General features: G+C 42.1%; 1 protein-coding gene across 1 annotated transcript in view; it reads right to left on the reverse strand.

Moving 5' to 3' along the window:
* Positions 1–22,565, reverse strand: part of LOC124009771 (pappalysin-2-like) — a 93,067-nt gene extending 70,502 nt beyond the window's left edge. Inside the window, exons 1-6 of the mRNA XM_046321923.1 lie at positions 20,782–22,565; positions 11,558–12,617; positions 7,380–7,528; positions 5,064–5,357; positions 1,214–1,406; positions 844–974 (exon numbers count right to left, since the gene is read on the reverse strand). Coding sequence (XP_046177879.1) covers positions 844–974; positions 1,214–1,406; positions 5,064–5,357; positions 7,380–7,528; positions 11,558–12,617; positions 20,782–21,733 — 2,779 coding nt within the window. The 5' untranslated portion in view covers positions 21,734–22,565. The remainder of the gene's footprint in view (positions 1–843; positions 975–1,213; positions 1,407–5,063; positions 5,358–7,379; positions 7,529–11,557; positions 12,618–20,781) is intronic.
* Positions 22,566–26,210: the final 3,645 nt, after the last annotated feature.

Raw genomic sequence — 26,210 nt, forward strand, 5'->3', positions numbered from 1 at the left:
CTTTATCGTCATTAAAGTACAGCATGGAGAATAATCACCACCTCCTCTTTTTTTTTCAAAGCAAAAATTCCATCTGAGGATTTCCACATATTTGGGTAGAATTTCTAAAATGTTTTATACACGTCATGTCAAAAGACTGGGCTTCTCCACACTCAAAGAATCTTGATTGGAATAATAAGGAACATCTGTTACATGAAGCATAAAGATTCAAAGCACTACAGGATACACAGTTTTTATGACCGTTCAATGTAGGATGGCACCCAACATTACCAAAAATTGACATTGCCAAGCACCCTGTTTTTCTTATGGCCAAAACAAGAGAAGATCTTTTGCCTGGCAACTATTATTTTATGATTTTCATATTTTTCTTCCATACAGTCTTTATCCCTGCACGCACCTTACCCACGGGAGAATAAGGGATCCTCCTTGCAGAAAGGTAGAACTTAAACTGTAAGTAACTGAATGTTTTGTGTATGTTCAGAATGGACATAATAACACACTAAAATCAATGAGATTAAAATAAATGATTTATCAGATGAGGAGTATGTGCTCACTTTATTATGTTTTTGCAGTGTCAGAGACATGTCACTGAGTGTGCAATGTAACTCGGCCTTGAGACTACTATCCTAGACTAGACTGGCTACTTGTGGCTAATGGAATTGTCATAATATAAATAATATATGCCACTTAGCCGACACTTTTATCCAAACCTATTTACAGTTGTGCATGCATTCATTTTAGTATGGGTCGTCCCAGTGGGAATTGAACCCACAACCTTGACGTTGCAACTGGCATGCTGTACTAACTAAGCCACACAGTGTGTGGCAAAAGAGAAATACTGACCAATAGCCTCTTCAGGTGTCCAGTATCCGGAGGAGTCACAGACCCGGGACGAGGTGGCCTCATAGGCATATTGATGGAACACACCATCTGCCTCACAGTCCCTGCAGTTTACACTATCCACTGTAGGGGAACTGTTAAGAGAGGTGCTCAGATGTAAGTATCAGAAAATCTTTGAAAATGTCATTATCATTCATGAATATCTGTGTCTGTATCCCAAATGGCACCATATTCCCTTTATAGTGCAGTACGGGCTCTCTATGGGCCCATGGTCAAAAGTAGTGCACTATATAGGGAATAGGGTGTCATTTGGGATACATTTATCTCATTACTGCTGATATGAGGAAAAACTTTAGCTACACATTTATTCTACCTTTGATGAAGTGGCCCCCTTACAGGTGGCAGCCAATGAATGGAGACCGAGTCTGAGCTCTGTCGAATCACCATGGGCTTGAGAGGGATGGGGGAGGGCCTTCTGTTGTTCAGCCAGTTCTCATAGACTAGATCCATATAACAATGCATCCGAGCCACTTGATTTGGTGTGAAATGGTTGGTGCAGTTATCGTCTGAGGAAAATAAGTGAAAGTAGAGTTAATGTTCCCAGCGGAAATCATCAAACGGTGTCAGAATCCTTGTGCTTACGTACTCCCTTAAAAGACCTTCTCTGATAAAAAAGCAGCAATCGTACTGTTTGTCCATTTCAGTGGCAACCTATCATTCAGGGCAGGTGGGGTAGAGCCCCACATTTTTTGCCCTTTTTTGGGCTTGCCTGTTTTGAATGTTATTTTGGCATTAATACATGTCACATATCAAATCAAAATCAAATCAAATGTTATTTGTCACATACACGTGGTTAGCAGATGTTAATGCGAGTGTAGCGAAATGCTTGTGCTTCTAGTTCCGACAATGCAGTAATAACAAACGAGTAATCTAACCTAACAATTCCACAACTACTACCTTATACACACAAGTGTAAAGGGATAAAGAATATGTACATAAAGATATATGAATGAGTGATGGTACAGAATGTCATAGGCAAGATGCAGTAGATGGTATAGAGTACAGTATGTACATATGAGATGAGTAATGTAGGTTATATAAACATTAAGTAGCATAGTTTAAAGTGGCTAGTGATACATGTATTACATAAAGATGGCAATATGCAGTAGATGATATAGAGTACAGTATATACATACACATATGAGATGAGTAATGTAGGGTATGTAAACATCATTTTAAGTGGCATTGTTTAAAGTGGCTAGTGATACATTTTTACATCAATTCCCATCCATTTCCATTATTAAAGTGGCTGGAGTTGAGTCAGTATGGCATATCAGTTTGCAAACAATGTAAAACATATATATTTCATTGTTTTCTTGAGTAAGGCAGCTCTAAAATGCAGGTGTTTAAGCCTAGCGCAGTGCTTTCATTAAGCCTAGCTCAGTGCTTATTTTGCACCGTGATTGGCTCAGTGTTCTATCACTCATGGGGACAATACATCACAGCCAAGTCTAAGGGTAGACATCAAAAAAATCCAGAGAATGCCAGACTTTGATGACAAAATTTGCCCACGAAGGACAGACGCGCCACCTTCCTGTTCAAGTGAGCACAGCACAACAAGGTGAGTCCAAAAATGTATTGTATGCTGCTGCATAAATTATGTAATATGCCAGGGAGATATGTATACTGTAGCTAAGAAAGTAATACTAAGTGTATGTTGTGTAGTAAGATGTTAGTAGCCCATATGGCTCACCCAATAATTTGGTCTATTTACCCCTCTTAATTTTACCTACTGTTCTGACTTGGTGGTGCACATGTAGCCTACAGTATAACCTGTTTTAGAGAAATGTCATCATTGAATATTGTAAGAGCTTTCATTGTCTGCTTATACGCCCCCTTTATTTATCTTACGGTTCTGACTTGGTGTACAGGGAGAACACTGTAAGAACGGCCCATTTTCTGAATTTTCTGAATTCTGTCGCTGTACATTTCAAAAGTGTTAAACAAATAGTTATATTGACTACGTCCCTCCGAGCTCACTCATTAATGTCTTAATCGAAATTACGGATTGCCTCTTATCCGCTTGTTGTCCCCTTATGCTATAGTTTGTACATATCAATTGTCATTAGAAACCACATTTGTTTAAGCAAGTCAGCAATACCAGCTGTGTTTTTTAAAGGCAGTAAATGAGGCTGAATTAACTGTTTCGCTGCCAGACAAGGCTTCACTGATAGCCAGGTGTAGCAGTGGTAAGATGTTGTGACTGCTGTTGAGACAACTTAATGTAGGCCCTAACAGTTTGTGGGTACCGTTTGTCACCGTTATATTGCAATTAATGTATAGTTTATTGTTCTGGTGTATAGTGGATTTGCTGGCATGCATCCCTCTTTTCTTTTTTTGTCACCAAGATTAACATGCTAAAATTGCCACTGGTCTATTTTGAGACACCCTAGCCAAGAAATCTGTCATTCATTTTGACGTTTCTGCCGAGGAGATCTTAGTCGCGCAATTTTACATCTAACTAAGATGTTTGGTGCAGTATGTCGCAATGTAAAAAATTGCAGGAAAACGAGTGGTCTCTCTTTGAATGACAACAAAGACTTTATTGAAGGATCCCTACTGTTGACCAATCAATGACGAAGGGGCGAAGACTTCAGCTCCGAACTTCGGCTTGCCTCCAGAAAAAGGCTGTGCCCGAACAGCCGAAAAACCCCTCACTGAAGTCCAAAACAAACCAAAACTTTACAAAATGTTGTCATAATACTACATGCATGAACTCTTCCGAACTGTTTTGGCTGGGAAGTATGCGGACGCTTTAAAAGAAAGGTTCACCTGTTTTGAATGTAATATTGTTTTTGTGCATCTCTGAGTGATGTTCGGTATTGAAATCTGACATGTATGATAGACGTTTTAGATGTATGATAGATGCCGATATCATAACTTGGGAGCATGTCTTCTCTCGAATGAGTCATTGATCATATTTTTGCAATATTCCTACCTAGAGAAATTTGTAATCCATTCTCAAAGTCAGTGTATATGTCGAGAAACATGCTTTAATAATTTCCTCGAAAGTACATAATGTCATGATTCCAAAGCTATACGATATTACAGACAGCAAGTTAAATATTTGTAATTTTGTATTTCTTGTTGAGGAAATTCATGCTAATTTTGGGTTTTTGAGCTAGCACCCAATAGACTCCCATTCACTCCTTGAAGGAGAGCGCTCCTTGTCCCAGAATCACCCAGAATGCACCGCACGGCCCGTTGACATTTCCCATCTCCTCAAAAGTATATCTGCCGTTGTGAACGTCAGACTCCACTCTGTGAACCACATCGATCTGCAGGTTAATTTTGAGATTTTAGTGAGATTGTAGACTAAATTGAAAGTGCAGTATGTTTAGGCGGTTTACAGCTAAGTAGCTACTTTACATGCTGGTATTTTCTTTGGTATTATTGTGTGTAGCTACGTTTGCTACTGTAGCTAGCCAGCCAGCCCATAGAGAGACTATTGCATTGTGGATTTTGTAGATTTGAGCTGCAACAGATTTCCAAATTAAATATTGTTCTCACATATTAGTATTATTTAACACTATAAATTAAAGGAATTTGTTTTGGGTGGATTTTTCCTTTAAGAAGCAAGTTAATTTTTATCACTCATTTGATGTGGATGAATTGGGCATACTATGCAATCCATAGTCCAAACGAAATGCACTTGGATTTAAGATCACATACACAGTAGACCAGGGGGGATTTAAGTTTTTTTTTTATATACTGTAAAATCACCAGGAATTCAGCAAGAAATGTGTTTGTTAGGAAATCTGTTCCCAAGTATTTCCACAAATAAAAAAATAGACATGTGATAGTCTCTCAAAGTAATCAAGGTATGAAATTATTGTTATTTTTAAATAAATGTTTTGGGTTTAGCTGTGGTCAACTTGCAGTGTACAAATTATTCAAATTATTCCCCCCAAAAAATAATCCTGTGGCTAGTTGCCTACCCCTGCTGTAGACATTTGTGGTCTTGCAGTAGGAGTATGGCACTACTGCCTAATTTTAGTTATGTGCCCCAAATGGCACCCTATTCCCTATACAGTTCACTACTTTTGACCAGGGCCCATAGTGATCTAGTCAGAAGTAGTGTTCTATGAAGGGAATAAGAGTGCCATTTGGGACACAGCCTAGCTGATGCTGACTGCATTGCAGAGAGGTTACAGTGGACCTACCTGTGTAACTCATGTAGTTGTTGTACGGTGTGTCCTGGTAGAGCGTTATCCCACAGGTGTCATTGACATGACCAGGGTCGTGGCAGGCCTTAGACTTGGGTGTAGGGGCCGTGTCTGCACATAGGTCTCCTGTCTCCATGGAGGGAGTGGTCTCCTGACAGGGGTCATCACAGGACTCCCGCTCACTGACCCCCTTGAAGACATGGTACAGTCCAAAAATATGGCCCATCTCATGGATCATTGTGTTATTGTGTCCGATGGTGCCAAAGTAGGATGGATTCATCACCATTCCACCTGTGGATAGGATGATATAGTTATCGAACAGAACTCAACAGGTGGTGAGATTGCTGATATAGTCTGCCATTGTTGCTTCTCAAATACTCCTAGAGCCTGTAAATAACTTCCATCCCAGATCTACTCCATGATCACAGTGGGACATGTTTTTTGGGGGGCAAAGATGAATCAGACACAATCTCTATGTCAACTTCTTTCAATGTTTTTTTGGTGTGTTTATTGACTAATTAGTCAAGCTTGCCATCTCAGACAAACAGTCAAACACATTTTGTCTGACAAGCCCTCTGAGTACTAGCATGTTAACATTTGGATTTAGAACCAACTAATGTCATAAAAACCCTAAACGATGTGCCATTTATAACCACTTAAAGACGAGGCAAACCTTCAGCAGTTTTAAACTCATCATGTAAGAAACAAGTATAGTGCCAACCTGGAAATAATTTGCTCAATTTCTTATCATGTAATTTATGGAGTATGGAGGCAGAGGTTATTGCCCGTTATAAACTTTAAGAACTGGAATATAATAAAAATGCTATTTGTTTTCTAATTAGAAGCACTATTCAATTTGTGAGGACCTCTGCTGGGCCCGTTGAGACAACTTCACTTTAATAGCACATTTAGCCTGTAAACAATGACAGATGTATGCAGGGCTCTGCTTCAACATTCAATTTGGTCGGTGGAGAATATATATTCTGGTGCAATTGGGAGTAAATTGGGAGAGGACCTGCTTGTCAGACCTAGACTTCCTGACTGTAAGGCCTGTTCTCATGGTTTGTTCTCAGACATAAATCATCAGGTCTGATATACAAGCTTAACCGTTAATTACAAAATAAGACTGGGAAAAGTAACTACACAATTGACACTATAAAGTTTCTCTTCTCTCTTACAGTCATGGCACCACTGCATCTTTCCCTGTATCATTCAACCCCTTACTGTCATCATATTGAAAGATGTGGCTTTGAGTGAAATATCCTCACTTCAGGGAGCTGTGGGGTTCAAAGAGGGGATGGAAACCTGCAAGACGGTGGTCCATAAGGGACATACTGTATCAGAGAAAGCCCAGCCCAAAACACTGACTGGCTTGTTGATGCAGTTCAACCTTGAGGAAGAAGAAAAGGACATCTGTGCTGGAATGCACCGAACGCCATGCCCAGGGCCCATAATGAATGTGCCAGGAGGTAAGACGCAACCCAGAGGGAGCAAAACAACAAACCTGATTGAACGGAGAATAATACTTTAAAGGGGTTTCACTCCCCGGCCAAGTACTCTTACTGAGTGATTTACAGCTCTTCAGTAGATGGAAGAGAATACACAGAAGAGGATATGAGATATTTAAGGATAATTTACAAGAAGCAACTTGACTGTAAAGCAGTGTTTCTTATTGGGGTAGAACAATTCCATTTGCAATACACAGACAAAATAATACCAGTCCAAACCAATTAGAGAAATACTTTTCCACTTCAGGTAAAGTTGGGATTTATTAAATAACTAGATGTGAAGAGAAAACTCTTAGCTTTAACGAGCGATTGAAAACAGTAACAAGGAAAACAGTCAAATGGGCTGAAAGAGATGAATGGCAACAGGGCATTACCATGGCTTTTCTTGTTTTTGTTTGGTTTTTGTTGGGGTTGTCTTTACAGTGGAAAGTCCTAATGATTTGGAGGCAATCTGCCCGGAAATCTATGCACGCTGCAAGTGTTTTCTACCCAGGATTAAGGCTAATTCATCTTGTTACAGCTAATACTGAGATCAAAGAGTGGAGGGCAAGAGATGAGGAGAGTGATGGGGAGAGTGAAGGATGGAGAGAGTGAGGGAGAGGGGGAGAGAGAGAATCTGAAGACAATACCTACCTTCTCTTCTTCTGCATTTTACTTTGTGTAACTTTTGTGTGTACTTTCTAACCTAATAGAAGTCAATGTAATCACGTTTGGCATGTTATAGCATGCATATCATTTTATAGCTCAATGTCTTTTGTGTTTGATTCAGGTGAAGACAGAAGGAAGGGGTGTAGCAGTAGCTTACCCTGATGGTTGAGGGCCTCCTTTGCCCATGGCCAGGTTGCAGCCCCTGCTAACTCTTCACGGGCTGAGTTGTTGGCAAAGAAAACATTTAGGGTGTCTGTGCTGCTCAGGTGTAACAACTCTTTCAGTTCCTTCACACTCATATAGGCTCTGCAGAAAAGAGAAGAAGTATATGTCATTAGTATAAAAAAATCTTGCATTCCCTGCTTTTAGTCTAGGGCAATTGGACAGTTTGTTCACACAATCCTATAGTAAATAGCAACGGTATACAGTTTCAAATACCCTGTGAAAATATCAGACAACACAGGTGTAGAATCAATGAACTCCCAGATACACACACACAGTCAAGTCCATAATTATTGGCATCAATGATAAAGGTTAGCAAAAAATACTGTATGAAATAAATAAAACAAATATTAAGCTATATAATATGCTACATTTGGGGGGAAATTATTATGTTATACTAACACAATTGTTCAGAGAAAGATATTTTGTTCAACAAGTAATTTTTAAAAATCTAAAAAGATACGGGTAAAGATTATTGGCACCCATATTAACCCCAGGTTTTCAATGTGGTTCAAGTCTGGAGACTGAGATAGACATTGCAAAATGATGATTTTGTGGCCAATTAACAATTTCATTGTAGATTTTGATGTTCTTCAGGTTATCTTATTGCTGAAAGACCCATTTGCGGCCAAGTTTCAGCCTCCTGGCAGAAGCAACACGGTTTTTGGCTAAAATGTTTATGATGCCGTTGACCTTAACAAGGGCCCCAAGACCACTGGAAGCAAAATAGTCCCTTATTATCAAAGATCCTATGGCCTGGTCCTATGGCCCTTGTTAAAGTCAACGGAATCATGAACTTGACCAGGAAAATAACAGGACATTTTAGCCAAAAACCTGGTTGTCTCTGACAGGAGGCTGAAACTTGGCAGTCCTTAACCGCAGAGAAAGGATATCAAGGATTTGGAAAGATTCTGCATGAAGGAATAGTCTAAGATCCCTCCCAATGTGTTCTCAAATATCCTAATTGTTTTTAGAAAAAGACTCAGTGTCGTTATCCTCGCATGTGGAGTGTGCTGAAGTATAGGGCTGCCAATGTTATTTAGATTTGTTTGATACATTTTTTAACTAAATATATTAAATGTCTTTGAGAATACAAAATAGCTCAGTATTTGTATTTATTTTATCGTGTTTTTTTGCTCATCTTTATCAAGGGTGCCAATAGTTATGGACATGACAGTAGATCGGATCCCATGACATCGTAATGAAAAAGTCCTACAGTATGCTGTGGTACTCAACGGAGAAAGTAGACAGTACAATCATTTGTTTGGTAACATTCAAGTCATGTAGTCTAGTCAGAGGAGCTCCTGATGAGAAAGTAGCTCCTCTGGGAGTTCATTTCCACTTCTCTCCTTCTACATCTAATTCTACTACTTCCAAAACAACATTGTTTGAATTGGTTCGGGTAGCTACATGAAACCACTACCTTCCACTTCCCCCCACTCCCAACTGTGATAAATTGCCATAGAACTGCTTTGATGTGTGAAGTTAACTTTTTTTAAACTCTAGATTATGTCACATGTCATTTTTCTCTTTTGCTTTTATAGCTGGAAAGCCTTTCCACCTATCACTGGCCCATTCGTTTGAAAAGGTATGAGTGTTAATACTCTTTTGAAACCTGCCAAAGGGTCTAGCCCATTAGTTGAACCACCTACTGTTTCTTGGATGTGTTCCACCCAAGAACTGACCAAGTGTAGTTTGCCTTACATCCAGTTTTCATTAAACAAGCAAACACTGTGTCAATCTGCTTGAGTGCTCCAATTCAGCATTAGGTCAAATGAGTTTCATAATACATATAAAATATTAAATATAAACAATGGATTGATTGTTTTTAATAATAAAGTATTGGTTGTTCATTTTGAATTCTACATTATGAAGCAATATTTTGGTTGGTAGAATCCATTCAATATAGCTATGGGCACAATTCAGTCAGTTGAGAACTTTAATATTCATAGCCAAACTTCTTGCAACACTGGCCCTTCAAAAAATGGAAAGGGGTTATTACATTACGTAATACAGTAGGCCTACTTTCTAAAAAAATATTTTCTGCACAAATTTTATAGAATTATGTTTAAAATCTGAACTGGGACGATAGAACTGTACTCAAAGGCCATGTAACTTTTTCCAAATGTCCTTTTATTGTTGGAGAAAAAGGGATTTTTGAGAACCACCTAGTTTGCCTTGCAAACGGATTCAAACCACCAGTTCTGGATCCCCTCAGTGGCAGGGGAATATCCTAGCATTAATGGCTAAAATGTCCTCCTCATTTTTCCTTTCTCTGTCATGTGTGGCCAAAATCTTCATGTACCTGGCCATCTCTCATGGCTGTCTCTCTGTCTGCTTGAACAACAAATTTGTGTAGTGACAGCAATTGGCTAGGGATTGAGTTCTATTGCCCAGCTGCAGATACCTGGACAATAACTCAGACAGAAAAATACCAAAATCCCAGACCCAAACATAAAATTGTACTCTCTACAAATGCCATCAAAATGTCATCCCTGCACTAATTCTCCTAAAACTCTGGATTGCAGTCCAGGGATTGCACTCTTCCAACCAGCTCAGGTCAGGACCTTTTAAAGACCTAGGCTACACTGCAGATATTCCAGAAAGCCGTGTCTTATTTGCATCTATGGTGGATTCGCAATTCATACAGTTTAAGTGAATGGTCAGAGGTAGGAAAAACTTTGGCAAGTAACTGAGAGAGATTACATCATTGCAAACTATAAATCAGAAGTCAGTTCTACGCTCATGCCTTCCTGACACTTACTTTTATATCCGTCTCGGGCCTGGCTTTTTAGCTGATGTTGTTGCTCTGTGAAGTACAAATACCAGCCCTCCCTCTCTGTGCAAAACAACACATTGACTGATTGTACTCCAAATCTATTGTTAGTGCCCAATCGGAGGGAATTCATTATGAAGAGTTTAGGAACTCTGTCTGAACACTCCCTACCTAAAAGACACACTACCAATAAGGAAACTACTAATACAGTATGCCGACTTGTGAAGAGAAAGTCACTGGTTCTGTTGGACAGGTGCCCCAAACTCATTGCAATATTGCTTCAAATTAAAATGTTTAATTATCTTATCAATAGCATTTACATGACCATAATCACCAGCTAAAACTTTGGGAACGTATCACCAGTACATTTTGATCCTGAAAATAACTTCTAAGTTTATATTACAAAAAAACATGACGATAGACTATATAATCTACGGGAAATTGTATTATTCAAGAAATTGTAACACATTTTAAGCAGTCTATAATCCTATGCAAATGCATCGTAAACTCAAACATGCACAGTGTACTGTATATTAGATGGTCGATTGATTTGTATCAGACAACAATCGCAGGTTAAGAATTTCTACCTACATGCTGTGCACAACTAACGAAGAACGACATTATGGCAAGACATCATGCATTTTGTTTGAAACCCAGATAAGCCTGTCTGTCAAAAAGAATAGAGCACAGCGGAAGAGACTTCTGGTTTCGTTGTTTAGCATTAAAAAGTGTATACTTTGGCTTCTCTCTCAATTCACAGTTTCACATGCTTTCAGAAACTCTTCCAGAGTATCAATGTGTGTGCTTCACATGTTGTCTAATACACATACCCTAACAAAACAATGTACCCCAAAGACAGACACTTAAGGCCTCTTTAGTAAATCAAGCTTAACGCCTAATTAGGCGTTAAGCTCCCAAAGCCTACGTAGAGCCTCAATATCATTACTGTCATTATCATTAAACTCACAACATCCACAAAGTCCAATAAATCCAGGGGCAGGCAGCACCACTTTTCTGGTTGCAGTAGCTAAGGGAGGCTAAGGATGACAGACCCAGCACTTTTTTATTTGTCAGAACTAGTAAAGAACACCAATATAAACCCAAACCACAATATGCATAAAGGTATTGTTTGTGACTAATTCATACATTCAGACAATTGGGACAATTTCCCAAAGCAGCAACTGTATATACATTTTCAACCATTCAACTGATCTTCAACACCTTGATTAGAGGAATCTGTGTTTCTGTTGGTACAAACACCTGCAGTACTGCTGTGGCTCTCTTGGAGCAGGATTAAGGATCCCTGACAAAAACGAATTGAAAAGAAAATGTCTCACCTATCTGGGGACTCTGGATCGAAGCATGTCTTCAGGACATCCGTGACCTCAGGATCACAACAGTCTCCATCATCGTAGTCGAAGTGGATGCTGTTGCACTCTGTGTTGCAGACCCCGTCCCTCCTCTTCCAGTTGTAGCAGGGCCCCAGACGCAGACAGTCCCCACCATCGTGGCCCGTCAGTGGGTGGTCACACTCCGCATCACAGTGTCTGTTACCAATCTTACTGATCCGGCAGTTGCTGAGGATGAAGCGCTGGCGTACAGATGTGTTCTGGACAGTATGCGTGCTCAGCTCCAAGCTGATGTTGTAGGACTGGAAGGCTTCGACAAGTGCCTGGTGCTGCATCTGGATCTGGGCCTGAGAGACAGTGGGACGACTTCCGTCATCGTTACAGATGTTGACAATGCGGTAGCGGATCCTTTTCTCTGTACGCAGCTGCCAGTGGTTATTGTAGCCTAGGATGATGTCTGTGTTGTCACAGGTTGTTAATCCACAGGGAGGGGGCAGAAAGGGGGACACATGCTCCTGCTCAGGGATAGGGATGATGACTATGGATGGGTGGTAGCCCTCCTTATGAGGACTCCACTGTTGCTCTATCTCGGAGAAGTCTGCCCAGAGAGCGAGGTTTGGTTCCCTCTTATCAATCCGAGAAGGCCCTTTAAGGAGGTCCTCGTGAGTGCGGGGGAGCACCCATAACACAATGCCTCCGATGTGCCCTCGGAAGTTGTGCCCAAGGTCTGACTGGTCCCCACCTAGAAGAAGTGTTCGACAGGTCTCCATGAACGGGCTGTAGAGGTTACCAGACTGCAAACTGCTCTCCCCAACCTTGGCACCATCTATGTAGAGCGTCATCCTGTGGCCATTGTAGCTGGCCATTAGGTGAGTCCAGGAGTTAGGGTGGTAGCGCTGATGCCCATAGATAGTCGTAGCTTTGGGAGCTCGGTCTGTACGGAGTGTAAAAAAGAATCTGGCATCTTTTCTTCCACCGGGCTTTACTGTGCGAATACCTACGGACCATCCTTTCTCACTTAAGGAGTGGGAGCAGTTGTCAAAAACCCCTGCACAAAAGGAATACAAATATTATTTTGCAAAAAGACAAACATTGAGCATCATCTTTCAATGTAATTAAAGCCAGACTACACAGAGAGTTGTGGGGTTGAAGGTATTTCCCTAAACGAAGGCACTGATTCCCAGCTGTTTCTCAGAAAGAGAAAATCACATCTGGCTTCCAGATGTTCTATGCTGGGACAGCTAAAGGTCAGGGAACCCCTTCACCCTCATTCCATACACATGTACACACAAAAACTCAGAAATGTTTTTGGACATTGAAAACAAATCTAGGTAATTGTAACAAAATATCCCTTAGGAGGATGGGCCAATTTCATGGTTAAAATTTAATTCACTCAAAGTAGTGGTTAGAACACAGCATCTCTGCCAAGTAAAAGTCTTGATACTATAATCTGGCAACAATAGAGGGACAGATTTATAATAGTACAGAATAAAACTAGTCTGTCGTGCTTATCTGGTAAATATGATACATTTTTATAGAAATTGTAATAGAAAAACAAATGTGATTATATAAATGCGGGATACACTAATTGTCAAATAGGGTTCACTAAAGATTTAGGCCAAAGCTTAAAGCTTGTAGATGTCTTGTAGATGTCACGTATAGTATGTTTGTCTTCATTTATTTGGTCAGACCAGGGTGTGACATGGGTTTTTGTGGTGCGTTTTTGTCTTGGGGTTTTGTGGGGTGTCTAGCATCGTCTATGGCTGCCTGAGGCGGTTCTCAATCAGAGTCAGGTGATTATCGTTGTCTCTGATTGGGAGCCATATTTAGGCAGCCATATTCTTTGAGTATTTCGTGGGTGATTGTTCCTGTCTCTGTGTTAGTTGTCACCAGATAGGCTGTATTAGGTTTTCACGTTCCGTTTGTTGTTTTTGTATTGTTCGTGTTTTTTTGTTTATTAAAGATGTATCGTAATAACCACACTGCATTTTGGTCCGACTCTCTTTCGACGGAAGAAAACCGTAACAGAATCAGCCACCACACCAGGACCAAGTGGCGTGGTGACAGGCAGCGGCAGCAGGAGCTACGAAGTTTGGAGTATACGACTTGGGAGGAAATAGACAGGTGGGCGGTCAACCCAGAGAGAGTGCCGGAGCCCGCCTGGGATTCGCTGGAGCAGTGCGAAGCAGGTTATCGGAGAATGGAGTTGGTGAAGCAAGCATGGCGGTGCGGACGGAAGACCGAGAGTCAGCCCCAAAACTTTCTTGGGGGGGGGGGGCTCAGGGAGAGTGTGGCAGAGTCAGGGTTCAGACCTGAGCCAACTCCCCCTGTTTATCGTGAGGAGCAGCGATCACAGGACTTCTGGACGTGGGAGGAGATATTGGACGGAAAAGGACCCTGGGCACAGCCTGGAGAATATCGCCGCCCCAAAGAAGAACTGGAGACGGTAAAAAGCGGAGAGGCGCTGGTATGAAGAGGCAGCACGGCGACGCGGATGGAAGCCTGAGAGTCAGCCCCAAAAATGTATTGGGGGGAGGCTCACAGGGAGTATGGCTACGCCAGGTAGGAGACCTGCGCAAACTTCCTGTGCTTACCGGGGGACTAAAGAGACCGGGCAGGCACCGTGTTATGATATGGAGCGCACGGTGTCTCCAGTGCGGGTGCATAGCCCGGTGCGTTACATACCAGCTCTTCGTATTGGCCGGGCTAGAGTGGGCATCGAGCCAGGTAAGGTTGGGCAGGCTCGGTGCTCAAGAGTTCCAGTGCGCCTGCACGGTCCGGTCTATCCAGTGCCACCTCCACACACCAGTCCTCCAGTGGCAGCTCCCCGCACCAGGCTTCCTGTGCGTGTCCTCGGTCCAGTACCACCAGTGCCAGCACCACGCACCAGGCCTTCAGTGCGCCTCGCCTGTCTAGCGCTATCAGAGCCTTCCTCCTCTCCAGCACTGCCGGAGTCTCCCGCCTGTTCAGCGCAGCCAGAGCTGCCAGCCTGCATGGAGCAGCCTGGGCTGTCAGTCTGCATGGAGCAGCCTGAGCTGTCAGTCTGCATGGAGCAACCAGAGCTGTCAGTCTGCATGGAGCAGCCAGAGCTACCAGTTTGCATGGAGCAGCCAGAGCTGCCAGTCTGCATAGAGCTGCCAGTCTGCATAGAGCAGCCAGAGCTGCCAGTCTGCATGGAGCTGCCAGTCTGCATGGAGCAGCCAGAGCTGCCAGTCTGCATGGAGCAGCAAGTGGTGCCAGTCTGCATGGAGCAGCAAGAGCAGCTAGATCTGCCAGTCAGCCAGACTCTTCCAGATCTGCCAGTCAGCCAGACTCTTCCAGATCTGCCAGTCAGCCAGACTCTTCCAGATCTGCCAGTCAGCCAGACTCTTCCAGATCTGCCAGTCAGCCAGACTCATCCAGATCTGCCAGTCAGCCAGACTCATCCAGATCTGCCAGTCAACCAGACTCTTCCAGATCTGCCAGTCAACCAGAGTCTTCCAGATCCGCCAGCCAGCCAGGATTTGCCGGATCCAAATACCTGCCTGAGCTTACTCTCAGTGCTGAGCTTACTCTCAGTGCTGAGCTTCCCCTCAGTGCTGAGCTTCCCCTCAGTGCCGAGCTTCCCCTCAGTGCCGAGCTACAGTGCCGAGCTACCCCTCAGTGCCGAGCTTCCCCTCAGTCCCGAGCTGCCTCAGTCCCGAGCTGACCCTCAGTCCCGAGCTGCCCCTCAGTCCAGTGGGGTTCTGGGTGAGGACTACTAGGCCATGGTCGGCGGCGAGGGTGGACTATCCTAGGACACGAGGGGGAGGAACTAAGACATTAATGGAGTGGGGTCCTCGTCCCGAGCCGGAGCCGCCACCATGGACAGACACCCACCCGGACCCTCCCTATTGTTTTGATGTGCGTCCGGGAGTCCGCACCTTAGGGGGAGGTTCTGTCACGCCCTGGTCGAAGTATAGTATGTTTGTCTTCATTTATTTGGTCAGGCCAGGGTGTGACATGGGTTTTTGTGGTGCGTTTTTGTCTTGGTGTTTTGTGGGGTGTCTAGCATAGTCTATGGCTGCCTGAGGCGGTTCTCAATCAGAGTCAGGTGATTATCGTTGTCTCTGATTGGGAACCATATTTAGGCAGCCATATTCTTTGAGTATTTTGTGGGTGATTGTTCCTGTCTCTGTGTTAGTTGTCACCAGATAGGCTGTATTAGGTTTTCACGTTCCGTTTGTTGTTTTTGTATTGTTCGTGTTTTTTCGTTTATTAAAGATGTATCGTAATAACCACGCTGCATTTTGGTCCGACTCTCTTTCGACGGAAGAAAACAGTAACAGTAGACCATGATTAATATAAGTGACATGTGAAGAGGAAAACAAATACAAAAGAAAAATGAAAAGAGGGACAACAGAAAGGAGGTGGAAGCATGAGCTCTTCTGAAAAGATGAGTAGCCACAGTACTTAGCTATCTCCAGCCCGACTAAACACAACTATATTCACACCTGTTGTGGCTAAGTGTGGATATTTTCAGAATTGTAATGGCATAGATGGGTTGGTAAGGGCTGTTCTATTCTTTATGATTCTTAGGCCGGGATTCAATCCGATCGGCTTTGTCGGCTATGCAACTTTTAAAGGCAATGTTCCCGCATTCGCAGAGATCGCATTCACGGCAAACGCCTCATATGCTGCTGGCTCAATTGGAAATTAGCCTTAATTGAGCAATTGATGTCATTGGTCAGAGAATCTAACCACCTGCTTCCTACAGTCCTTAATAAAAGAAAAGGATGAAAACCTATAGGCATTGTACCTCTTGTGGACTTTGTGGTTGCCTAACCCCCTTCACCGGCATGTTAGTTTTACATGTGTAAGGTCCTGGTTCAATCATGGCTCCTGGCTATTTTCTACATCATTCAATAAATGGCATCCCATTTCTGACATCAAACTTCTGTTATTTCAATCAAAATAGAATTGTGATTTCTTTATTGATTTTTTATATTCGTTTACAGTGAACTAATGAATTCATATTGCCTATATCATATTTCTTTCAAACCTTAGCCTTATCCTGTTGTTATGCTGCATTCATAACCAAGTGGGACGGTGGTATTAACCACATATGACTGGGAAAAATCCACTTGAATGCCCCTCCAACTCGTAATTTCAAAGTGGAAACCCTGGGAAAACCTGTGCTCCGACTTCTCCCAAATGCATTTTCAGCTGTTAAGTGTAATCAAAAAAACATAATTTATAAAAAGCAATCTATTAATATGGCTTTTGAACAATATAATTGGTTTACAAGCATGATAGCTGTACTTTTAGTTTAAGGTTGACACAGCTTGTGGACCATTAGCACATGAATGCATCCAAATGGTATTTATGACTTCACAACTGGTAATTACCACCTTCCCACTTGGTTATGAATGCAGCAATAGACTAGAGTCAGTATATTGCCTGCAGGATACGAGGAGACTAGGGCTACACTATCAATAACAATTTGATCTATACAGTGGTGGGAAAAGTACCCAATTGTCATACTTGAGAACAGTGGCGTCTGGTAAGACAAGGGGTGGCGGTCTGTGTATTTTTGTAAACAACAGTTGGTGCACGATATCTAAGGAAGTCTCGAGCTATTTCTCACCTGAGGTAGAGTATCTTATGATAAGCTGTAGACAACACTACCTACCGAGAGAGTTTTCATCTGTATTCTTTGTAGCTGTTTACATACCACCACAGTCAGAGGCTGGCACTAAGACAGCATTGCATGAGCTGTATTCTGCTATAAGCAAACAAGAAAACGCTCACCCAGAGGCGGCGCTCCTAGTAGCAGGGGACTTTAATGCAGGGAAACTTAAATCCATTTTAACAAATTTCTATCAGCAGGCTGGCTGAATGTGCATCCAGAGGAAAAAGAACTCTGGACCACCTATACTCCACACACAGAGACACATACAAAGCCCTCCCTTGCCCTCCATTTGGCAAATCTGACCATAATTCTATCCTCCTGATTCCTGCTTACAAAAAAAATTAAAGCAGGAAGCACCAGTGACTAGATCAATAACAAAGTGGTCAGAGGAAGCAGATGCTAAGCAACAGGACTGTTTTGCTAGCACAGACTGGAATATGTTCTGGGATTCCTCCGATGGCATTGAGGAGTACACCACATCAGTTATTGGCTTCATCAATAAGTGCATCGATGACGTCATCCCCACAGTGACCGTACAGTACATACCCCAACCAGAAGCCATGGATTACAGGCAACATCCGCACTGAGCTAAAGGCTAGAGCTGTCGCTTTCAAGGAGCGGGAGCTTATAAGAAATCCCGCTATGCCCTCAGACAAACCATAAAATAGGCAAAGCATCATTACAGGAATAAGAATCGTACTACACCGGCTCTGACGCTTGTCAGATGTGGCAGGGCTTGCAAACGATTACAGACTACAAAGGGAAGCACAGCCGAGACCTGCCCAGTGACAAGAGTCGACCAGACGAGCTAAACTTATTCTATGCTCGCTTCGAGGGAAATAACACTGAATCATGCATGAGAGCACCAGCTGTTCCAGAAGACTGTGTGATAACGCTCTCCGTAGTAAGACCTTCAAACAGGTCAACATTCACAAGGCCGCAGGGCCAGATGGATTACCAGGGCGTGTACTGCGAGCATGCATTGACCAACTGGCAAGTGTCTTTACTGACATTGTCAACCTCTCCCTGTCCGAGTCTGTAATACCAACATGTTTTAAGCAGACCACCATAGTCCATGTGCCCAAAAACACTAAGGTAACCTGCCTAAATGACTGCCGACCCGTAGCACTCACGTCTGTAGCCATGAAGTGCTTTTAAAGGCTGGTCATGGCTCACATCAACACCATCATCCCAGAAACCCAAGACCCACTCCAATTTGCATACCTCCCCAACTGATCCACAGATGATGCAATCTCTATTGCACTCCACACTGCCCTTTCCCACCTGGACAAAAGCAACACCTATGTGAGAATGCTATTAATTGACTACAGCTTAGCGTTCAACACCATAGTGCCCTCAAAGCTCATCAATAAGCTAAGGACCCTGGGACTAAACACCTCCCTCTGCAACTGGATCCTGGATTTCCTGACGGGCAGCCCCCAGGTGGTAAGGGTAGGTAACAACTGTAATGTAGCAGTTTGAGAGCTTCAAGTTTCCTGGTGTCCACATCACCAACAAACTAATATGGTCCAGGCACACCAAGACAGTCTTGAAGAGGGCACGACTGTAACGGCTGTCGTAGGTGGAAGAAGGTGAGGACCAAGGCGCAGCGTGGTACGTGTTCATACTTTTACTAATGGAACTGAACACTGATTAACAAAACACAGAGAACAACCGAAACAGTTCTGTCTGGTGCCGACAAAAACAGAAAGCAAACACCCACAACCAAAATGGGGAAAACAGGCTACCTAAGTATGATTCTCAATCAGAGACAACGAACGACACCTGCCTCTGATTGAGAACCATAACAGGCCAAACACATATAAATATAACCACATAGAAAAAAGAACATAGACTACCCACCCCAACTCACGCCCTGACCAAATTAACACAAAGACGTAATAAAGGAACTAAGGTCAGAACGTGACAACGACAAAACCTATTCCCCTTCAGGAGACTAAAAGGATTTGGCATGGGTCCTCAGGTCCTCAAAAGGTTCTACAGCTACACCATCGAGAGCATCCTGACTGTTTGCATCACAGCCTGGTATGGCAACTGTTCGGCCTCCGACTGCAAGGCTATACAGAGGGTAGTGTGTACGGCCCAGTACATCACCAGTACATGGGGCCAAGGTTCCTGCCATCCAGGACCTCTATACCAGGCGGTGTCAGAGGAAAGCCCTAAAAATTGTCAGAGACTCCAGCCACCCTAGTCATAGACTGTTCTCTCTGCTACCGCATGGCAAACGGTACCGGAGCGCCAAGTCTCCAAGAGGCTTCTAAACAGCTTCTACCCCCAAGCCAAGACTCCTGAACATCTAGTCAAATGGCTACCCAGACTATTTGCAGTGCCCCCCCACTCTTTACACCACTGCTACTCTCTGTTGTCATACTACCTCAACTAACCTGGGCCCCCGCACATTGACTCTGCATTGGTACCCCACTGTATATAGTTTCACTATTGTTATTTTACTTCTGCTCTTTAATTACCTGTTCCTTTTGTCTATTATTCTTATCCATCTTTTGTTGAAACTGTTGTATTCGGCGCATGTGACTAATAAAATGTGATTTGAGTAAAAGTAAAAGTAAAAGTAAAAATACCTTAATAGAAAATGAATCAAGTAAATGTCACTCAGTAAAATACTGCTTGAGTAAAAGTATAAAAGTATTTGGTTTTAAATATACTTAAGTATCAAAAGTAAAAGTATGAATGATGTCAAATTCCTTTTATTAAGCAAACCAAATGGCACAATTTTCTTGTTGTTTTAATTTACCACTAGCTAGGGGCACACTCCAGCACTCAGACACGATTTACAAACTAAGCATTTGTATTAAGTGAGACAACCTGATCAGAGGCAGTAGGGATGATCAGGGATGTTCTCTTGATAAGTGAATGAATTGGAAATGTAATGAGTACTTTTGGGTGTCAGGGGAAAAGTATGGAGTAAAAGGTATATTATTTGCTTGAGAATGTAGTGGAGGAAAAGTTAGAGTTGTCAAAAATATAAATGTTAATTATATATACACAAAAAAACTACTTAAGTAGTACTTTAAATCATTTTTACTCAAGTACTATACACCACCACATAACCTTGCACTTCAGTTTACTCCTACTATTTGAAGTTTGTCACTTTTCGTGAACAAGACTAAACATCTTTGATTTATCCCACCTACAGTCAGCAGAGGAAATGACAAAACTTCAATCCTTGTCAAAAATACCTAGGAATTTAGTTTTTATATAGATCAAATGATTGGGACAACTTTACATTTATTCATTGAAGTTATCATCACGTGGCTATGAATCTATTTGCTCGGTAGCCAAGAGCATTGAGAGCTTTAAACCTCTCAAGAATTGAGGTCAAAACAACAAGCTTGCAGGTGGTGGCCATTTGTGTCTGTAACATTCCCCCCCATAACCATTTGCATCTCATAATGGCTGATTTCCCCATTTCTCTCATTTTCCCAACCATGCCATTTGTGGTCTATATACTGAATTTGATATTTTTAACACTTTTAACACTTAAACAATGATAGGGAGAGAGAGGTTTTGGAATTTCACTCACCTGTTATGATGGCTGGGTTAGTCTGCCCACCCTCTGGGTTGACCCACAGTTCAACACTGAACTTAGCCCGAGGAATCTCAATGCCAGCTGCTGGATTGACCCTCAGTTGTTCCTTCTGTCCACTAAAGTACAAAGCAGACATCCACTTAGGGGGGACGTCCGGAATCTGGGCACCCCACAACATGCTGGCACGGCTAGGTGGTCCCTCCTGCTCCACAGGGTAGTCCTCAATCTCAGCAGAATAGTCACTGTGCTGCCGAAATGTAGAGAATATCCCGCGGGACTTTACTACGCTCTCAGGGAAAGCTGCCCAACTGTCTTCACCATCTGAGACTGTAAGGGTACGGCGGACCCTTCCAGTCAGAACTATGTGCTGCTTCTTGAGCAGCAGCTGCTTGTGTGGGCCCTCAGAGCGCCCACCATAAACGTCTGGTTTGTCATTGTCACTACTTGAGTCCGCTGTCACATCAGCCTGACTGGGAGGCTTTCTGTTGAAGTTGGGGTGAGGAGAACTGACCATCCCTAGAATCTTAACATGTCTCTCCTCCTTGTCTTTGGGTATCACTGCCTCTGAGTTTCCCCGACCAACCTTCTTCTCACCTTTGCCCCAATGAGAGGCACTATCCAGTCCCGGTTTAGAATTAGCATCAGAATTGCACCCACCTGAACAGGAGGACTCCTCAAGATGAGTTATATGATAGAGACCACTTTGCCTTGTGGTGTATCTCCTTGGGTGAGCCACTGGAGGGAGATGTGGAACTGATGCTGAGTATGCTGCTTGTCTCAGTTGTCTGGTGGACCTGCACTGTTCACTTGCTAAGTGAGCCAGTTCACTGTCAGCTCTCTGAGCCATTGCACGTTTGTATCTTCGGATATGATCTGATTGAGCAGAGTTTAGCAGCCATGTGTTGATCATTATGAGGACAACAGCCAGTAGTCTAACAAGAAACATTTTGGAGTTTAGATTTGGAATTGTTGTTTTGGAATGTTTTCAGTTCTGGAACCCTGCCTTCTTCGATATAAAGTTGAATGCAGCAGCACGATCAGATGTGATTAAACCCCCTATTCCCCATTACATAAACTAGTGATAAGTGGGTAACTGTGTATTTCTCAACTAATAGTATTATAATAAATCCAAGGATTCCTTTTTTTTAACAGGTATCCTATTTTTTTGCAAAAGCAATTGCCTATTTTTGTTTGGACTGGTCTATTTAGTGCAATGCAGTCAATGCCAGTTATGCATTCATCAATTTAATTCACATGTGTTTACAAGGCAGGTGTGTCATGCATACTTTCATCAAGATGGCAGTTTTCCTTCCAGACTTCAAAAAGTAGCTAAATAGAAGCCTGTCAGTGCACTCAAATAGAGAACTGTAGCAGTATGTTTCATTGACTGAGTGCAAAATCTTCAGGCTGTTGCATATGGAGGTTCAATGTATATTTAGTTGGTAAAAGCTTCTGGCTATTTCACAGGTCTAAACAAAACTACAATTTGCCTCTCATCTAGCCTCCACTGGACGCATCACATCAACTCGCCTTTTAAAACCTGCTGCACTGTGAACTGGCCACTTTTTTAGGGAAAGTGACGGTCAGAGCAACCTACCACAATACCGCCTGTTTGAATAGGATGAAAGTATTGTCATCAGGCTACTGTATTTTGCAGCATAAATTTGGAATTTGGAATGAAATTGTGCAATATGGTTACTTTCAGTCGATCTGCTTGTCCATAGAATTCAGTTGGAAGACTATTGTCCCTGGTTGGATTTCTCTTTTTATTATTTTAAATATAGGATCATTCACGTGATGATTTCAGTGTTTTCATCCATTCCGCGCAAAATAAAGGTTAGTTCATGTCTTTCCTTCAGGTCTTGCCACCAATCTCCTCCTTGTGCGCTATTTTCGATAGTGCCCGTTGTTGTTAACTTAAAATTCACCCTGTGAGAAGGATGCAGGGGTGACCAAAACAATGAACAAGCTGGCTGAGGTTTTTAGTTTTTAAGCCAATATTTCTCATTCAAGGACTATACTATGAAGTCACATAAAGTAAAGATATGCTTTATTGAAAGATAAACCTTAAATGCAGTCATAGGCTACACAATGACAGAAATATAAGTAACCTAACCATCAACTATTGTCTATGGTTATTTATTTGCTATTTCCTTTCCCTGCATTTGGTTAAAACAAGTAACAGCAAGGTATGAGACAAGAAGCAAGAGCAAATCAATGGGAATCAAACGAAATACTCTGCTGGTCCTGTTGAGAGAGACTCCAAATAAAAAATTGTTCATTAAATCACCTTCAAGCGCGCGTAAAGTCCTCTTGTATACCCATTTGAAATTGTGGATATATTTTCTGCGCTGATGAACCGCCAGTCTCGCTCTCCTCCATAGCCTATTCAGAAGATCAAACCAACGCGCTGAAACGTTTTATCTATTACTCTCAGACTGACATCACTAACCCTGCCCCTACTACACACATTAGTAAAGAAAGGAAACCTCTCTATCCAAGACAGTCACTCTTCACCATCGACGTCGAGTTGTGTGCACTGTCCATACTCCTTAACTGTATTTTTCAGGCACTTTTATGAATAGTCAGTCTAGTGCCCCACCACAACCATTGAACAGTGATTCTGGCTGAGCCTCACACCATACGAACACCACTCTCTCACACACATCTGTTTGACACGTGAAAAATGATAAACCTATTTATTTAATTAATTGGAATAAAAACGAGCATGCCATATGTGCAGGTTCCTCCGTAGCCTAAATTGTTATGTATGGGTAAAATTGGTATGGTAAAAAAACTAGGGTGCTCATGCTTGGTATCACTAGTGCTTTATCATTTGACGAACCTGCTAACTGAACTCATCAGTGTTGTGGTCAATTCAGTTCAGTTTCTGAATTGAAATTGAATTAATTAATTGAAAATTGCCCATTGTTTCTTATTCTTTTTCAATCCACTTGACCATACCCTGGAGATAACCAGTATAGCATTTCATCTTGGGGATGCTTGAAAACCTCTTGCTACATCAGTAACCTGAGCTTTTAACAGCATTAAGACATAAAATAAAAAATAATATTAACTTGTCAAATGAACTCTAATTGCAATTACCTATTGCATTTCGTTATAGCTTGCATGATGAACAACATATCCATAATTTAAACTAAATTATCTTCTCACCACAGTAAAACTTTAAGATGGGCTATAACTTTAAAAACATATGCATCATCTATGTGGGAGCCTCTCTAAAGTAAACTGTGCTGATGACTTTGCCTTTGGACAAAAAATATTATTAGAATATGATAGGATGTTCAACTACAAAAACAGACAGGTAAATCTCATTAAATCTGTCCCAAATGTACATTGCCTTGTTTCCTTCATTTTTGTTCACTGATCGTTGCTGAATTTATGGGTGCTCTTCTTCTCGTCCACTTTACTACCAATCTAAAGGAATGACACCACAGGACTGCTATAGGAAGTCCCTGAACCATCTCGCCATGCCTCTTCTAATCGTGGCCTGATCACAATTATCTACCCCACCTCTAACACCAATATCACGTGAGGGTGCGTCTTTAGACTTGAACCAGCTCACGTTGTTACAGTGAGCTAAACACTAGGGTGACAAAATGCAACAAAGACTATTGGTAAAATACTATTTAGCATTTTCATTATTCAATTATATTTTTCTATTATTACTGTACAGGTGTTCCTGTCTCACAGAGCTCACGGTAATATAATTTGGATGGTATCACTCATGTTACTAACTTACTAGACATCATACCGTTTTTTTGATCAAATGTAGAATTGCAGATGTTATATATGTCCAAACGCACCCATTTTCTCACCCCCATTATTTGTCAGGCTCAATTTGCAAACAGCCCAGCTTAAAGCAACTGGCATTTTGTGCAGGGGCCCCTTAATGGGTAAAAAGGTTCCTAACAGTGGGAGGCAAGAATTCCGCAACCAGCCTGAGGATCTGCCTGCAAAACATTCTGCTTTTTTATCGAAGTGCTTTGAGATCCTGCTGCAACTGTCGAAAAAAAAGTGAATGGCTGCTCCCGGGCCTCACCCCCCACTGCAAAGGACCTCTAGGAGATTATCCTTCATTTGAGCCTGCCCAACCCCAACCCCTATACCACAATCTGAGTGACCAGAAACAGAATGGGGAAAACCTGATGTGCCGGACAAATGGAGAGAGGGAGGGGGGAAAACACACTTGGTAGAAAATGTAAGAGGGGGCCCACAATTGCTTGAAGGCTAATGTAACTTAATAGGTCATTTACTTAGTCAAATTGTAATGTTGTTTCGCAAACTGTATAACACCGTAAAACAAATAACAAAAAAAAATATTCAAATCAACAGTATAGGGAAAGAAATGTATAGCAGGTATAGGCTACTTTTTGTTGTGTGAGTAGTGAATCTTTTCTGTCTGTATGTTGTAATTGAAAATGGTCTACTAAAAGAGAGTTGTACTGTCTCAGTTGTGTTTCACATGTGAATTATGGAAGAAAGAAGGACAGAAGATTCATAAATCTGTTCCACAAGTGAAAACATTGGGGACATGATTTGCTGTGAATGCTGTGCAGACCTACATGCACACCTAATATTCCAATTTGACTGAGGTAGGGTAGATATGGGAGAAAAAAAAACAGGTAATCCAATGTATATTTATGTGTAAGAAAATGTATGAATACATAAATACATTTTGTAAAGCTTGACTAGACAGCCTGGTTTACTTGCCACTTGAATGAGCCTTGGTGAGGAGTGTGGCAGAGGTGATCATGCCCTCTGCTGTGTGCTGTCAGAACTTCATGAGGCCGGTATGGTCAACATTACCAACACCACAACTTGCCCAGGTTACTTTCATACAAAAAAAACATATCTGTCAAAATCTATCCTTTGCATATTTTTATAGCCTGAATTTTGGGAGAAATGTTATTATATACATACAGTACCAGTCAAAAGTTTGAGTTTTTTTTTCTAGTTTTACTATTTTCTACATTGTAGAATAATGGTGAAGACATCAAAACTATGAAATAACACACATAGAATCATGTAGTGATAAACACATCAAAATAGATTTTAGATTCTCTAAAGTCGACACCCTTTGCCTTGATGACAGCTTTGCACACTCTTGGAATTCTCTCAACCAGCTTCACCTGGAATGCTTTTCCAACAGTCTTGAAGGAGTTCCCACACATGCTGAGCACTTGTTGGCTGCTTTTCCTTCACTCTGCGGTCCAACTCATCCAAAACAATCTCAATTTGGTTGATGTCGGTTGATTGTGGAGGCCAGGTCATCTGATACAGCACTCCATCACTCTACTTCTTGTTCAAATAGCCCTTACACTGCCTGGAGGTGTGTTGAGTCATCGTCCTGTTGAAATAACAAATGATAGTCCCACTAAGCACAAACCAGATGGGATGGT

The sequence above is a fragment of the Oncorhynchus gorbuscha genome, linkage group LG22 (genome assembly GCF_021184085.1).
Source record: "Oncorhynchus gorbuscha isolate QuinsamMale2020 ecotype Even-year linkage group LG22, OgorEven_v1.0, whole genome shotgun sequence".
NCBI classification, from domain to species: Eukaryota; Metazoa; Chordata; class Actinopteri; order Salmoniformes; family Salmonidae; genus Oncorhynchus; species Oncorhynchus gorbuscha.